The 16,869-nt window shown below is 43.9% G+C and overlaps 1 protein-coding gene across 1 annotated transcript; it reads right to left on the bottom strand.

Annotated features, from left to right (window-relative positions):
* Positions 1-1,561: 1,561 nt before the first annotated feature.
* Positions 1,562-12,085, bottom strand: med1 (mediator complex subunit 1). The gene is made up of 16 exons (XM_003961249.3): positions 11,761-12,085; positions 11,096-11,202; positions 10,235-10,313; positions 9,936-9,990; positions 8,784-8,916; positions 8,663-8,691; positions 8,454-8,525; positions 8,148-8,222; positions 7,687-7,850; positions 7,467-7,578; positions 7,179-7,303; positions 6,951-7,078; positions 6,525-6,726; positions 6,314-6,409; positions 6,104-6,209; positions 1,562-6,030 (listed from the first exon to the last, which is right to left on the bottom strand). Exons 1-16 carry the CDS (start codon positions 11,879-11,881, stop codon positions 2,145-2,147), a joined length of 5,490 nt encoding a protein of 1,829 aa, XP_003961298.2. The 5' UTR covers positions 11,882-12,085; the 3' UTR covers positions 1,562-2,144.
* Positions 12,086-16,869: the final 4,784 nt, after the last annotated feature.

Here is a 16,869-nt window from a genome sequence, read left to right as displayed (position 1 = left end):
ACAAACACATTAATGGATAAAAAGTCGCTTGAAATTCAGCAAGCTTATTTAGGGATTCACTGTTATGCTGAAAATGCACTCCACTCTTGCCTGCTCCTCTTGCCTTTATTCTTCTTGCACCCCCCCCCCCCCCCCCCCCCCCTCTTCCCCCATATGACTCAGAAAGCTAACAATATAGCTGCAAAAGCCATAAAGCTTAACTAACTGGTAAATGACTGCCTCCTCTTGCTCGCTTATCTACAGGATAAGCCGGGAGGTTATTTTCATGCTACACAGCTCATCACCAGTTCATGAACCACATCCACTGTCCTGTGCTGCAGGGGAAATGGCAATTTGTGGAGCGATGCTCACCCCCCTGCATGTTTTATGCCTTGGATTTTATAAACACGGGGAAGTGATGGGGAAGTTCTGCCATCCTTTCCTGAAGTCACAGAGACAGAAAGAGTTCAGAGGAGAGAACTCAAACTAGAACTATCAAACGCTGAGGATGTGTAAAAAGACATGTCACACAGGAATTTGCGGCAGCTCTCAACAATCTTGACTGGACTCACTGGACAGTCAGGCTCAATATTTGAGTGACGGAGTCGGCAAAGAAGAAAGTAGCTGAGTTCAAGAAAAGCACGGCTCATTAGTTCAAGAAGGCTGATGGCGTAGAGGTTCCAGAGGCTGCATAATAAACCAACAGTGCTGCCATCTCAGGCTTTCCTGAAGGTCGCTGGATGTTGATAAATTGGAAAAGGCACGTGCAGTTAAATCGGATTCAGACATCGCTGATTTCTACACGTTATTGAATTTCATTTTAAAATCCAAGCGAGCTCATCTCCTTCTAACTGCAGTCAAGTGCCTCAATGAAACCGACAAATTCATATTCAGATGTAGTTTTGTATGTGATGCATTTCTATTAAGGTTCAATTTAAAGCCCTATAATTTAAAAAAAATCTTGTGTAATATAATGTATAATGGCAACATTGCTTTATTAATTTTATTCTTTTCTTAAAATTGCAAGGACTGAACATCCCTCACTCATGTTGGAGAAGCTACAGTGGCTGCCAGAGAACTAAATAGATTAAACAGTCAGCAAAAATAAAGAAGTGTGTCAGAGAACCCAGTTGCATGGCTGTTTTGTCTGATTGAAAGTGACGAACATTATAATACATTTCTTTACAGCTAAGATTTTGAGGAAAATAAGTTTTATAACCAGGGAAAACACCAGAACCCTAAATCTATTTGGCCTCTCCATTTTTATTGTACTTAAATATGTTCAAATGACAGCAAAGTAGCTTGTACTGGCATTATTTAACTGTGTTTGATAATATCACGACTTTACATCTAACCTTTGTTCATATAACACATTTAAACTATTTCATCTTCCTGTTCGTGATGCAGCAGGTGACACCTGAGCCAGTGCTGCCACCTACTGGAGCCTTTTATTCTGCATGACTGGAGGAGCCTTTACTCAATGCAAGAACACATCCATCCTTATAACCCTTTAGGTTGAACTATGGGAAATGACTGTATATCGGTGGCATTTTTATATTAAAAAAAATACAGAAATGCAGCATGAAGTAAAATGTTTATTTCAAGCTTCCCAAATTTTCTACATTTAAAAAGAAATTACCATAATTCCACATTCCCTCCTTTAAATTTTCATTCTGACCTACACTAAAATATAGCATGATTTTTAAAAGTATCAAAATCTTTAACAAATCCCAGTTTGATTTGGAAATGAAGAAAATTGAACACTGTGCCGTTCCGTAGTCAACAGTTTCAAAATTGCGTGGATGCAAGCCACTAAACATGGTAAAATACAGTGGCAAAGCCATGAACTTTAAGAGCATCTGTAAGAAAGTGTATCAAATAAAAGGGTATTAAATATGAAACTTCTGTCTAATTACATTACCTGACAATTCAAACTTTCTGATATCAAAGAGAACACAAAAATGTGTAAATAACTTCAAAAATATACTGTAAAGCCATTTTACATGAACTTTTAGGAAATGTTGTATTCTTTCTACTTTAAATGCTGACAAACATGAAATTGTGACAAAAACCAATAAGAGGTTTGCCTATTTGAGGCATTTTGAGTAAAAATAAATAAACGTTTTGCATGTTAAAAGGGGTAAAATGATGACCTTGACACAAAATTAAATGTTGCCAGTCAGAGCTGAGTCCATGAGGTCATCGTCTTCATTTCTCATATACAATGGGCTGGGCCGGGTGGGACGCTCTGGACCCAGCATGGACAAAGAAGAATCTGAAGCAGAGATGGGTGACCGGGACCAACTGTCTGCTTTGATGGGATGCGAGGACGGGACCATGGACATGGATGATTTCTTTTTCTCTTTGTCCCGGTCCCTCTCCCGATCTCTGTCTCTTTCCCGTTCCCGCTCTTTCTTTTTCTTTTCCTTCTTGTGTTTCTTGTGCTTCTCCCCTGAGCTGAGAGGAATAGAGCTCAAGTAGTCCTGAGGTGGAAGCGGTCGGATAGTCTGGTCGTCGTCTGAGCTGGGACTGTTCTGGTGGGATTTCTCGGCCACCGAGCTGCTGCCCGACTCGCTCTCGCTGTCGTGGTTGAGCGGGGTGCATCCAGGTGAGCGGCTGTGGCTCGGGGAGGAGCGGTCGTGCTTGGGGGTTGAGCCACTGAAAAGGGGGGAAGCTTTGAGGCTAGTCATCTGGGGGCGAATTGAGTCACCGGACCCTTCTCCTGATTTCTGGAGAGGCCCTTTGGCCTTAATGCTTGGTGAGCCACCATCAGGTTTGCTAATGATAATTTTAGCCAAACCAGTGGTACCCACACCTCCCGTTTTGGGGTCCATCAGCTTTTTATCCCCGCTGTTCCCCCCTGAAACAGACACTTTCGCTTTTGCTTCCTTTTCAGACTTCTCCCTCTTATACTCACCACCTTGAGAGGTTGAGATGTGTTTAGAAGGACAAATGTTAAGCGCTCCACCACTAGGAACATTTCCAGGTCCACCACCACTAGGAACACTTCCAGAACCAGGACCACCTACAGGTGGCCCAACCTCACAACCATCCTCCCCAACTCCTCCTCCACCTACACTTTTTAATTTGTCTATGACTGCTGTGAGAGAGGGTTTCTTGTTTCGACTGGGGGATTTTCCCTTGGCGTTGGGGTTGTTTGCATTGTTCTGACCGGCTACTGTGCCACCTCCGCTTCCTCCACTGCTACCACCGCCTCCACATCCGCTTCCTCCTGCCGCGCTACCACCTCCTCCTCCACTGCCACCTCCCCCGTACTGAGACTGCGAGCTTCCTGAAAAAGTCATGGAGCCGGATGATGATGTTGAGCTGGAAGACGATGATGAAGATGTGGATCCAGAGGAGGAGCTCCCACCCAGCGGTTTCTGGGAGCTCATGCCTGGGCCGGAGGATAATTTGGACCCTGCGGAACTGCTGCCACCTGAGCCAATTGGTGATTTCGCTTTAGAGGAAGGGGGTGTTCCTGGAACTTGGGCTTGCTGCATTTTCAGTGGGGAAGACATTTTGTCACCAGAGCTACTGGAGCGGGAGTGAGAAGGGGATATGTTGGGCTTAATGTTGGGATTCATAAGAGACCCAGGAGGCTTGCCCCCTGGAGGTTTTGTCTTATTGCCTCCCACAATTCCACTGCCGCTGCTTCCAGGCCCCGACAAACCATGTTTATTAATTGGGGAGGATCCAGGTTTACCAATGCCTATTCCTTGTGAAGGAGTTTTAGACTGGGATGGCACTCCACTTGTTATTCCCGCACTGCCCGGCTTTGACGCGCTGCCTGGTGTAGCAGAACTTTCCTTGGACTTGATCTTCCCAGAGGAGGAGGAGGAGTGCGAATGATGACTTTTGCTGCCACTGTTTCCCCCTGTTGCTCCTGTGCCACCTGTGGCTGAGCTGCTGGAGGTGTATCCACTAAGAGATGATGTTTTCCCCCCAGTTATAGTCCCTTTTGTTATTTGAATAGTTATTTTGGGAATCGGCGGTGTGGCACCACCAGGGGGCGTTTGTGAGCGCCCTGAACTACCGGGAGATTTAGAGCCTCCCCCACTCATGCTTCCTCCAGACCCAGAGCCACCACTAGGGGGCGTATATGGTCGTCCCCCAGAACTGTGAGAGGGCGATTTCCCATCCGAGTCCACCTTTTTACGTTTGGGAGGCTTTTCTTTGCACTTCCCCTCACTGGATGGGGTCCTGCTTCGTTTGATTTGTTTGCACTCTGTTGAACTACTCCCCATCCCTACCACAGCATTACCCGCACTGCTACCCCCATTCTCATCCTTTGGCCGCATGTGACTCTGTTGCTGTTTCACTTTGGGTTCTGCCCCCTTAAAATCCCCACATCCTGCTCCCATTATAAGAGGGCTCTGTGACCCTCCACTATGCGTATCTGACATATCAGAGGCTTGCCCTAAAAGTGGCTTGCCGCCACCACTGTTACCTCCAAAAACGATCCCCATATCGAACGGATCTTTCAGCGACGGCTCTGGGGTGCTTTGCCCATGTGACGTTGGATTCTGAGGCGTTCCTGATGGAGTGTTTTGCTGGCTGCTCCCCCCAAACCCTTTGACCAGATCCATATCTCCGTCTGCACTCGGCGAGCTGTCATCAAAGTAGTTCTGCGAGAAGCCATGGCCTGAAGTCAGGAGGTCAGCATTGAAGTCGGCAGCGTCGGGGAAGAAATGGTTCGAAGAGGAATCACTGGTGGGAGTAGCAGCAGTTGCGGCCGCCTCTGCGATCAAGTCAGCGGCATCGGTAAAAGGATTCTCGTTGCTGTTCGTGTTGAAAATATCCGCCGAGTCAAAAACTGCACTACCCTGACCTGAGCTCGAGGAGTCACGTATCGGGGTACCGAGAGGGCCTCCTTCCTCTCCGCTGCTGCCAATGGGGTGCTGTCCATGGCTTCCACTGCTGCCTTTTCCTGTCTGCTCGGGCAGGTCTGACAAAATTTCTGTGATATCAGGCCCAATGCTGTCAGAACTAGACAAGCGGACCATATGGGACGGTGCTGCACCTTGGGGTTGCTGTTGCTGGGATTGGACGTGGGACTGCGAGTACGGCATGTTGGGGCCAGCTGGTGGCGTTCCACATTGGCTGGGTGCTGGAGTGATGCTATGTGGTGTGTCGAGGCCATCACCGGTGAGGTTAACGTCAAATATCGAATTCTGAGAAGCATCTACATCCATAGAGAGAAGCTCACGGTGGAAATCGTCTTCATGCGAGACAGGGTGGTGTTGGTGCTGCTGTGACATCGAGGAAGACTGTTGGGACTTCATGCTTAAACCGCTACCACCACTAGCAGAAGCACCGGGCAACATGCTGCCCTTTTCCACCACCCTTGGACGTTTCTTTTTAACCTTTTGGCTACCTCCAGGGCATGTTCCAGCCATGCCCTCCGTCCGTGGAGATCCGGATGAAGAATTCTGCCGCTCTAATGGACTAGAACCATACAGTGCGGCAAAATCTTGCGCAGGGTTGTCCTTCAACAAATTCATCAACATTGGATGATTTTTCGTGTTGCTCGCAGGAGACGATGTTGGAGGTGGGGTCTGGTGGGGTGTTGGTGCATTTTGGGAGTTGGGACTAGAGCCAACACTTCCGGTTATCTGCAGCAAACTTGTCAATATGGGATTCTGTGTGACTTTGTTGTAGTCTTCTGAATGGCCTTGACCTGCCTGCTGTTGCTGATGCTGTTGCAATTGTTGCTGGCCAGTTCCCCCGGGTTGTGAGGGACACTCTCCTCCTTGAGCTTGCCTTTCCATCCGGGATATTCCAAACAGAGAAGTAATTGGGCCAGCAAAATTGGGTCCTCCAGGTGGTCCACCTCCAGTGGGCGTATTGCCCCCAGTGAGCCCAGGCAGTCCCATCGGGTTTGGTCCATCACATGACGCCATGTTATATGTAGGACTTCCCGAGGGTGGGAGGTTGTTCTTCACCATGATCTCCACCGTCTGTGCGATAAGTGACAGGGCGGGAGTGTCTGCCTGGATGGTCTCCGCTTTTCTCCGAATAGCCCGCATTGTTACTGGGATGGACATGCATCTAAGCCAGCGAGGAAACAAATGTCATGAAAACTGACCGTAGTGATGCAAACAAAAGCCAGTAGGGATCCTACCTGTGAACAACTTTGGTGATGAAATCATCAGTACAAATTAATGCATCCGAAGGTCCTTTATATAACTTGCAGGAGACCTGTCTGGAGTCGATCACATCCATGACAACTGCAAAATCAAACAAGAGCACAGGATTTACAAGAGCAAATTTCAATATTGAAGCCATCTGTACTTGTGCTACAGCTGTGGCAGATGTTAATATGCGGACCCACCGCAAACCAACGACTCATTGACTGGATGCTGGAACGAGACACTAAAACTGGAGTCAGTCAGGGGACACACTTCAAACTGCAGCAGGCCTGCGCCATCTGAGGGAGCAACACAGGCATGAGTGACCAACAAAAATGTACTACACAAGCTACAACATAGCGTATGTGTTGTCATCTGTTGACACACACAGCCAGTCAAAAGTCAGATACTTGCCTTCGTCGACTGAAGTGCGTTTCACACAGCTGCTAATCAAGGAATTATAAGCTGCCTGGTGCCGAACGATATCTAACAGAAGTGGGACCTGGGCTGGGTGGCGGAAGGGGATCTTGGACACGATTGCCCCTTGAAGAGACTGACCATCTTGCACTGGGGCGTCACCATTCAAAAAATAACAGTGCAGCTGCCCTGGCAATACCTAGAAGCAAAATTGGAGTTTGTTTCTGTTCAAGTCATCTATTGTTATCATCTTATTACATGTCTTAATGCTCCCCTCCCAAGTTAATCATCAAGCCTAATAGTTGCCAGGAATAGGCCCACTAAATTTTACCTTTCGATACGTATAAAGTGTCACAATTAGTTGCCATCTACAGTGAAAATGTGATCAGAAACATGTCTGGGGGATCGAGAGTGTCTGCTCACTGAGTAGAAGGTCATGTTGTGTGGACACGGTGGTGTGACACTCCCATCTTCTTGGAGGCGAAGCTCACTCTGGACAATTAATTGGTAAAGAGGCGAGAGAGTGGGTGGGCTCTCAAAAACTGGAATAGCTGTGGGGCAAACAGATTTCATCAACAGAAGCTTAATAACATTGTACATATAATAAACTAGATTAAAAATACAAAGGAAGTATTCATGAGGTGCACCCACATGTAGCATTGCCCATCCTCTGAATGAAGGCCACTGAGAAAGGCATGGGACGATTCAGCTTGAGGAAAAAACAAGCTGGCAGGTCCACACAGTTGGAATTAGTCACAGTGGAAAATGAAGGTGTCCTGAAATACACATGAGAAATTAAAAACCACTAAAAATTAAAGATACTAAAATTAGACTTCACAACATCAAAAAAGAAGGATAATTTCATTTTTAAGGAAATGGTTCATCAGTATGAATTCTTTAATTCTGTAGTTCCTGCTTAGTGATAACATGTGTTCCTACCCCTTGTTATCCACGGGATGTGATCCAGTGATGAGTGGAGCGATCGGGAGTTTGTAAACAGCAGAGGTTCCCTCAATTGTCACAGAAACGCTCACACCCAGAGAACGCGGAACTGTCAAGAAAATCCAAGTTTGTTTGCTTCACATCACCAAATAAACCGAGCTATCCGCGGCTGGATGAACAAGCATCCATAAATTATTTCTGTCCTTGGCACACTTACCATTGTTGTCTGTTAAATTGAGTGGCGCACAGGTTCTTTCCTCCAGTAAGTCATATGGTGAGAGGTAACAGTGAAGAGAAACAAGATGACCACCGCTCCTTGCAGACAACAAGCCTACGCTGCCATGAAGAAGAGTCTCCAGTGTATTAGCACTGGTTGCTAACCTGAAACATAAAGGTCAGTACTAAATGACACTGTTAAAAAAAATAAAAATCTAAAGATTCTAATTCATAAGGACAAATGTACAATTATAATTCAAATTAGTTTACTAAAAGTAAACAATTTGAAATCATTTTACGTTATGTTTTCATGGGAATTTATGTCTCTTTTGTCTTTTATATTGCAACTAGGTTTCTCCACTACGATCAATTTACATTGTAGCTAAAATTCTGATAGTTTAGTTTAAACTGCATTAGCCTAAAGATTTTACTGCAAACAACCAAAAGCTCTGGAGAACTTGCCTGTACATGTGCATCATCTTGGTGAGATCAAGCTCCAAAGACTGTAGAGCAATGTACATCTTGGTTTTTAACTTACTGAAACACACACACACACAAAAAAAAAAAAAAAATCAATAAAACATTTAGAATGACCTAAAAACCTACCAACAATTCATGTGGTAATGATCTGTCATGCTAATGCAGCTTTAACTTTTCTCATTCCCATTGAATTTGGATTGAGTGAATTGTCTCAATGAAAGTTTCTACAATGTTGCAATACACTTGCAATACATAAAGTATGGTGAATATCTTCAAATGGATATTTACTTATCACCGGGGAGCTTGTATAGTTCAACCAGGCCCTTCAGATGTTTTGAAAACTCATCAAAGTTCTTCTCCCTGATGGAGGAAAACCAAAAGGAGTAGTTTAAAAAAATCATTTTTAATACAAATCCCAGTATAATCATTTTACAAAGAACATAAACGACCACATTATGCTAATAAACATCTGTCATGACAGTAAGGGCTCTTCTCACCGAAGATGCTGAATGAGCTCCAGGCAACTCTGTCATAAAAAAAAAAGAAAAAAACATTAGGAGGTGAACCAATAGTCTTACAAAAATGTTATAAAATGTGACCAATCAAAACCAGACTCACTGTAGGGTTTTCTCCCTGATGAGCCACCTTGACATCTACTAGCTGACCACCGTTGTCCAGCTGCACCTCCACATAAAACATGTCTGACGTGATGTAACATTCTGTCCCTGACGGGCTGAGGTGAGAGCCCAGCCTATTGAAATGGGAAACGCCATAAAATCAGAGATAAAGACAGAGCAACAAAAAGACTCAACATCTTCCATCTTCCACCATATTTTAATTGTAATAGTGATTGCAGCCAGTTGGGTTATGGTTGGGAGAGAGCAAATAAGATGATGAAAAAAGACAGCTTTACAAAGGAAACTAGACATTCTAAAGAAATTGTGACCGTGTGACTCAGTGGTACGTCCCTGCCCTCATCTATATGTTCAGCAGCCCCCCGCCTACACACACACACTGATTAGTGATCGTTAAGAAACATACAAGCCACCCATTTTTAAACGCCGATTTGAAGCACTTAAGAATCACTGATTTTATCAAGAGTGGACTCGTTAGAACTAAAAGGCTTTCAAATATACGCCCTTGAAAATTCATTAAATTAGCTTAAAAGGTGTTAGGGAATTAGCTAAACTGGGTTCAGGGAAAGCTTTTGTCAGTCTTGAGCAATTTATCCCACTGCAGTTTCTATGGCAGATGTGAGCGCACTCGTCAGCGCTGCAGCTCGTTTTACGGAGCGCTAATTTATTTAATGAAGTAAAAGTGATGTTTGTGAGGTGGCAGAAGCTTGTAGCTACATAAGAAAGTATGTTTATGTGTTTGTAGGACCTACTGAGGCAGAGATATGGCGATTTCGGGAGCATCTTGACACCCAGGACTTTGATATGGGGAATCTAGACCCTTTTAGCTACAATTTAAAGTTTGAATGGTATGACAGAGCTGTTGGCCCTCAAACAGGGGTCAAGAAATGTGCCATTTTCAAGGCCACTCCTATTAGTTAACATGGAAAAATGTTTTGCCACAAAACCCCCATATAACCCCCCCAAAGGAATAATAAGAAAAAAAGTCATAACACATGATTCCCAGAATTTAGAAAGGTTCTGGTAAAATTTGGTGCTGGTACAATAAAGCGTGTAAAAGGAGATAATTGCCAAACTTTTTGATGAAATAAAAAACAGGATAATCTGTGCCTAGGAGGCACACAAAATAACTTACATGTTTTGCCGAGCGATGGACTCTAAACGGTCTGTCATGGCAGACAAAGATGAAACTGAAAAAAGAATGAAAAATGTTACATTTCCAATCAATAATTTTGAGTCAGTTATGAATCTAGTGATATAGGTGTGCTTCATGTCAAATAACAAATCGATGCATCAATATGAGGGCTATTAATGACTGCTACAGACCCTATTTCACACCATAAATGGCCAATAATGTGCTGGTTTAATAGCAATTATGAGATCGGCCTGTCTGCTTATCATCACCTTTTGTTTTGGTACAGTCAGCACACTCACCTTTCATCGCTCTCTGCAAGTTCTCTAAGCAGCTGTGCATCAACTGGTGACTTGCTGCATTTGTTGGACCTCGTTTGTCCTGAAAAACACAAAGTGTCCATTAGATTCTATTTTCAGAGGCTCAAGATTTGGGTTATTTAGTAGTTAGATATGATTGTGTGTTTAAATAGAATAAAATCTATGAGGACAAGTTATGCAATGGTAGTCTGTCACACTGGGTTATTATGTGTGGCTAAACATAGTTACGGAGGTTTTAAAGTAATTTTTAATTTCCAGTGCATAAGGCGCACCTAATAATAAGCCGCAGCAGTAATAACAGCAGTTAATAATCAACTTTTTACATATATAAGCCGCATTCAGCTATAAATCACAGGTGTCTACCTCAGTACTACACAAACCCTTTTTCACATATATTACATATTATTAACTGGCCCATCTAGTCGAATTCTCCAATATCTTTGGTTGAGTGACTTTGCGGAGGTTTTAAATTTATTCCTTATCATCAGGAGAGAATCTGCTGATACAAAATCGTCCGTGCCCTGACAGTCAGGTTTTTCATCTCAAAAATCTTATAGACACCACAATGGTCCACCAGCAAAATCTTCAATCTCCCTTTTGGTGGCGATTGTTTTGGCTTTCAGACGGATCTAAGATGAGGTTGTGTGTAATGTATGATTGGCCCGATATGATCTGTTCTGTAACTTTATTGGTCTGATGTGTTTTGGCGACATGAAGCTCGTGAGCAGGGAAAAAACATTAATAAGCATCAATAGGAGTATAGCAGAAACATGATGGGGTATTAAAAACTTTTGTGTTCATTTATGCAATTAATTTATCTTTATTACCGGTAGCTTGGCTTACCATGGCCTGACGCACTAGTTTGAAGGTCTCCTGCCATGGCCTTGAAGCAATATACTTGGCGTGAAGCTTCTCCAGCAAAACAGCTGAGCGACTTTCCTTCTCCTCCTCTGAAATAAAGATGAGACATATTGTTCACCAAAAAGGTCAGGCATTAAAAGAATGACGAAAGAGGCAGTACAATTTAAGGTGCAAACTACTAACTTAGGTCAGAAAGAGTGTCACTTAAGTGTCAATCCAAAAGTAATAAATTGTTTGTAGGATCCGACATAATGAAGAACCAAAAATTCGACTGCTCAGGATTTTTGGGGAGGAAAGTGACTGCAAATCCAGCAAATTGAGTGGAAATAAAAACAAACCAATGCTCCTAAATGGCATGTTATTGTGATGATGTTAGCCAGTTGCTAATGTTAGCTGAAGTTACTAAATCTGTCACTGTCTGATTTGCCAGGTGATCGATAGATCTGAGTTTCTTGGGAGATTTGAGACGAAATCGATTCCAAACAGCCAAAGAGACGGACATTTATTCTACCCATACCGCACATCCGCAGGACAGATGGATGTTGACATTCTCTAGGTGATTAAGCTATCGGTTAGCATTCATTAGCTTCAGTCGCAAAGCAGATTGCTGAGTGCGTGCATTATAGAAACACGGGTAAAGATGTTACCTGCTGACTCTTCAGTTTTGATTCGATCTCCATGAATCTGATTACTTCCTTGATGAACGGAAAGTGAGAGCTCTCTTGCAGGGCTATCACACTGCAGAGCAACACCAGGCCCCGCCGCCATTGTCCCCACTGGTTCTTTCTAGGGTTCTTTCAGTTTCCGCGCTTCCTCTTCCAGGCTTCCGTAGTGATGCATTTTTGGACGAGCGGCAGCTTCTCCACTTTCACTGTCCTTTTTGCTGTGAAGAGATTTAGAGACATCTAGCGATTAGGGCGTCCATAGTTTTTCATGGTGTAATTTCCCATTTTCCATTCTATTAGAATCGTTGACCTGCGCGAATTGGTGGTGATGATTAAAGACAATGCCCAATGAATGCTGTAGGGGGCGTACAATCACCGCAAGTCAGTGATTCATGTGCTGCCAAAAGCATCTCCCAGCCCAAATCTAATGCAAGGTTAAAAACCATCTTATGTATCGACTTTAGAAAAAGAAGAATAAAAATTTGAGCGTTCATGTGTTTTCATTTCAACATAGATATAACAATGAAGTTAAAATAATAACAGGATAAATGCATAAACAGCAAAGGCAGCCATGCCTGTTCAGGCAACCACAAATGCACACACTGATGAAAATACACCCACATACACATACACACACACCTGAACCTATTGTACAGCTGAGCCTGTGGCAATGAGTGCTCTCCAGGGAGGATTTTCCCACCAACCATTATGACCTGCCATGGAGCGGGAGCAGGGGTGCGTGCACGATTACTGTGTATTTGTGCGTATGCAAAAACATATTTGTGATCACGAATATAAAAGCACGCACACACACAGCGGTGAAGATGGAGAGGGAGCAGATTGGCACCGTCTGAGACAGGAGACAGACCAGCGGATAGACTTGAGAAAAGAAGGGAGGTGCTGCTATGTAATTGATGTGCCCACCAGGAGCTTTAGCTGGCTGCCTGGCACGGAAGAGGAGGTGGGCACCACTGCCAATACAGCAGTAAGGAAAGGGAAAGGGAGGCACAGGCTTTGGGGAACACATTCGTGGGCTGAAACCATGCCCATCAATCAGAGGCTAGTTCACCTTGCCATGCCAAGCGGGACCCCACTCTGTGCTGAGGGAGAGAGTGGCGCAGAGACCGAGATTGGCACAGTCGCTAAAGCTTCCCCAAGCCTCCTGGTCGGTGCATTGCTGCCATGTTCGAATGACAGAGTGGGCAGAGCCGGACATGGCAAAAAAAGAAAAGACAGTTTAGCCCCTATTTTTTAGAGGGGCGTCATGCATGTTGTGAGAGAGCGTTGAATTGTTGAAGAAGACAATAGACAATAACCATAAAATTAACATTCTCATGCTATTTTGTTTCTAGCATTGTGAATATTTAACTGATACTGATAACTGACATGTGCTATTAGCTGGGCTAGATGATGTTAAACCTTAAACAGTGTAGATTCAGACCTCGCCATATCGATAGGCATGCCTATGAATCGAGGCTGATGGTGTAACGGATGTTCACACGCCGCACCTATTTTCATCCTTTCATCATTTACCCCACCTGCTTTTTCCTGTGACGCCATTAACTGCCCAGATTTTTGATAAACACCTATTCCACACAATAATTTGATTATTTTTGCTGCATGTTTCTAGCCTCAACCCCAGAGATGAACAGCTTGGCATCCTCGCTGGGTTGCTTTGAAGTTGACTACTCCCCTTTCCTTTTTTTGTCACCATCTCTCTTACCTGCCGTGAATGAAGACAGCGTATGTGATGCATTCAAGCCTGCAGCACAATTCACGGTTCCCAGAGTGATTAACCCCGCAGTGCTAATAACATTTGTTGTGTGGCTTTGTGGCTGCTCCACGAAGCTGCGCTGTGTGTCAGTGTGACCAAAAAGGATTAGGCCGGGCTCTTTTGCTTTTCACCTATCATACAAGTTTAAGATCACTGAGCCTGAAGGCTGTAAACGGTCCAGAAAACAGTGAAGCATTATCAGACACAGTTTCTGCTTCTATGGCGCCGAGTGCCTTGAAGTGCAAGGGCAGCTGGGAAGACTAGCTGGGAGGGTGGCAGAGGGAGGGGAGACCAGAGACGGCGAGCGGGGGAGAGAAAAAAGGAGGGGGGTCGGCCCTATAGGAGCATTTGTGATGAGGCTCATTTGCACAACGGCACTTAATTGGCTACAACAATTAATTAATGTGTTGGAAAGTTGGCACAAAAAGTTCATTTAAGAGGGTTTTAATAAGCAATTAGGGAGAAGTAACCAGTGAGGTAGAAGCAAACACAAAAATGATGCGCAGAATGCATATAGGCTCCAGCTAGGACTCATTGGGAATAATGTGCCATATCTGGAAAACAGGATGTGGTTCGCTATTATGGGTAGTTACTGCAGATCCCATTGTGAGCGCTGATGACATGAGGCTGCAGCACTTTTGTCCCATACTTTTGCCAACCCAAGTGCTCCAGAGTGCTTACTTTTCCAAAAGCAGCATTGTCTGCTCTCCCCTTCATCCTCCCTCCCACTGTCTGCCTCCCTCTTTCTCTCTCTGCGTATGAAATATCGCATGACTAATGAGCGGAGCAGGTTGAAATCCTGGGGAAGATGTCCTTGGAAGACGAATGCATTTTCAGCAGAATAATTAACTTAATTAACAAATTCACATGCATATTCATCAGCCTATTAATGTCTCCTCTGCGCGGCTTGATGAGCAGTGGGGTAATAACCATCTCATTTGCATAGCCTGTTCACACGACTCCCCCGTTTAAAGACAAAGTAAGGCGAGGATGAGCACAGGAGGAAGAGCAAAGAGAGAGATTGGAAAAGGAGTCAACTAATGGAAAACTAGCAAGAAGCGCAGCGGGGTAATGCGCAGAGGTGAGGAAGTGACGTGGGCAAGTTGGAAATGGACCGACTTTTTATCTGATGGATGGGTGACACGAGGGGAGACAGCAAACATGAGCCCCAACAGATTGAATACATCTCTCTCTTTTTTCCTCATCACTCCAGTCAACCTTGTAAACCACCTCCCTCCTCCTGCTGTTCCATTTCTTTGCATCCATCCCAACAGCTTTGTTTTGTTAAGGGGTTTTTGTTGTTTTTTATAACTTGTAATTGACTATTTAAAGCAAAATCACACATCAGACCTTTATTCTGCTTAGTTCTTCCTATACCTCTCTGCCTTCCTCCTTTTCTCCCCTTCACACATCTCTCAGGGGGAATCTTCTTGGCATTGCTCCACTCCTTTCTTCTCAACTGTCAGGTGGCTGCTGCTGCTGCTGCCATCTCTACTCTGTTACCACTGTCTGCGCACAACCTGGTGCTCCTAGCAACACCACCTCTCTCACATACACTGCACATGGTGAATCCCACATGCACACATATCAGGGCGTGTAAGTTGTGTGTTTGTGTGTGTGCAAAACACACGAGTCTAGTTATTGCCACTCATATTTGTGTTTGCGTTAGCATAAATCCCTGTGCTATAACTGCACATTTATTCTGTCACTTTGAAAGACAACAAAAAACAATAGTCAAAGACAATGATCTTTCTAAGCTCCCAGTGATTCTGCCTAATTCAGAAACTATATTTTATTAGGTGACCCTTTATCATGGCATGATTACTCAATTTTACCTCTCTCATGACAAAATATATGATGCAAATTTAAAAGCTATGTATGTCTCATGTTTTCCTGTTTCCATTGTGCTGCCTATTATTGTGTCCCTAATTTGTTTATTTATTCTGCCTTCAAAATAAAAGACTTCCAAAAATATTAGGGAACAGTTGTTTTCTCTTTTGTCTCTGTTTTAAAATGGCTTCATGTAAATGCATTTGTGCACATTAACTCTGAAGATTGGAGGTTTCTGCTCCAAACAAATATCAAGGAGGCAATTACAAATATAGTACCGTGAATGCTGTAAATTCCATTGCACAATTCCATTGGAAGTTATCTTTATTTAAATCAGCACTCACCATATTAGAGGTCAGCGTCATAGTGTTCTTTTTTTAAAGAAATATCTGTATTATCTTTAAGAAATATGTGTATTTGGGTTGTATCTATGTGATAAGTGCTAACCCCCAACACTTCCGAATATAGAGCACATCCAGATGCGACATGCTAGCATGTTATCACTGCTAAATTACCATTCACACACTTGTGAAGTGTAATCACAACACTTCCCCACTCTTAGTTTGAGCACAAGGAGTTTATTTTAACATCTCATTTTGCACAATTTATTTTGATTTTATTTGCTTGTTTGTTAGTGTTTGTGGATGTTGAATTTGATTTGACCTCTATGAATGTTTTTCATATTTCTGAGTGATATTATCATCGGCCTGTTATTCCTGTTTTTTAAAAAACCTTCTCTTTATGTATCCCCTCGTCCCTGCATTAGCTGAGCCCATGCCCCTGGCGAATGTCGCGCACGTGGCTGTTGCACTGAGGAAGCAATGGGAAAGGCGATTGAGATACAGAGCATTAGCCGGTGTCAGGAGGAAATTAAAGGCCAGATCGCTTTCTTAATCAGAGCAGAAGCACTGTGTTAAGAAGGAATTAGGTCGACAGCTGCTGGGTTGCCGTTTACCTTGCCCGCGGTCTCTCCCTCCATCACGTACACTGCACACGCACGTTGCTCACATGTTCTCACTCTTTCTTTATACACTCTTGTGTTTGTCTTTGTCTCCCTCTGCAGCTTTTTGGTTAATTTGTTGCCCAGTATCGACAACAGAGGACACATACAAAAAGGCCCGTCGACCCACGAGAACCTGCAAAATTCTGCAAAACCAGCCGACAGAAATCTGAGTGGAGGGAGCAGACGGGATGCATGATGGATAGTGCCGATGCTTGGTTCTGTTCCAGAAGGCTCAGTTGTACTCCCATGTCTGATGGATGAGCTGTCATCGTTGAGCTCTTCCATGTACACCTGAGATGAATGGACAAACAGCAGTGTCCCTTTCACTGTCGATCCATCATAGATAAGTTCTGCTGTCCACTCCACTCACCCACACACACACACACACACTGGTAATTAGACATTCATTATTGTATACCAGTAGTATACCAATACCATATATGGCGTATACAGTCACCAGTATTGTGGGTTTTTTCTCTCACAA

This window comes from Takifugu rubripes, chromosome 1 (assembly GCF_901000725.2).
Source record: "Takifugu rubripes chromosome 1, fTakRub1.2, whole genome shotgun sequence".
In the NCBI taxonomy this organism is placed as follows: domain Eukaryota; kingdom Metazoa; phylum Chordata; class Actinopteri; order Tetraodontiformes; family Tetraodontidae; genus Takifugu; species Takifugu rubripes.
Note: the sequence above shows the minus strand (reverse complement) of the source record. Positions and strands in the feature narration are given on the sequence as shown.

Excerpts from the sequence above, each read along its gene's own strand:
- med1 (XM_003961249.3), bottom strand. The coding sequence starts at position 11,881 with ATGGCGGCGGGGCCTGGTGTTGCTCTGCAGTGTGATAGCCCTGCAAGA. Across the intron at positions 10,314-11,095 it reads AACTAGTGCGTCAGGCCATG|GACAAACGAGGTCCAACAAA; the intron begins GTAAGCCAAGCT and ends TGTGTTTTTCAG. Across the intron at positions 6,727-6,950 it reads ACAACATGACCTTCTACTCA|GTATTGCCAGGGCAGCTGCA; the intron begins GTGAGCAGACAC and ends TTTTGCTTCTAG.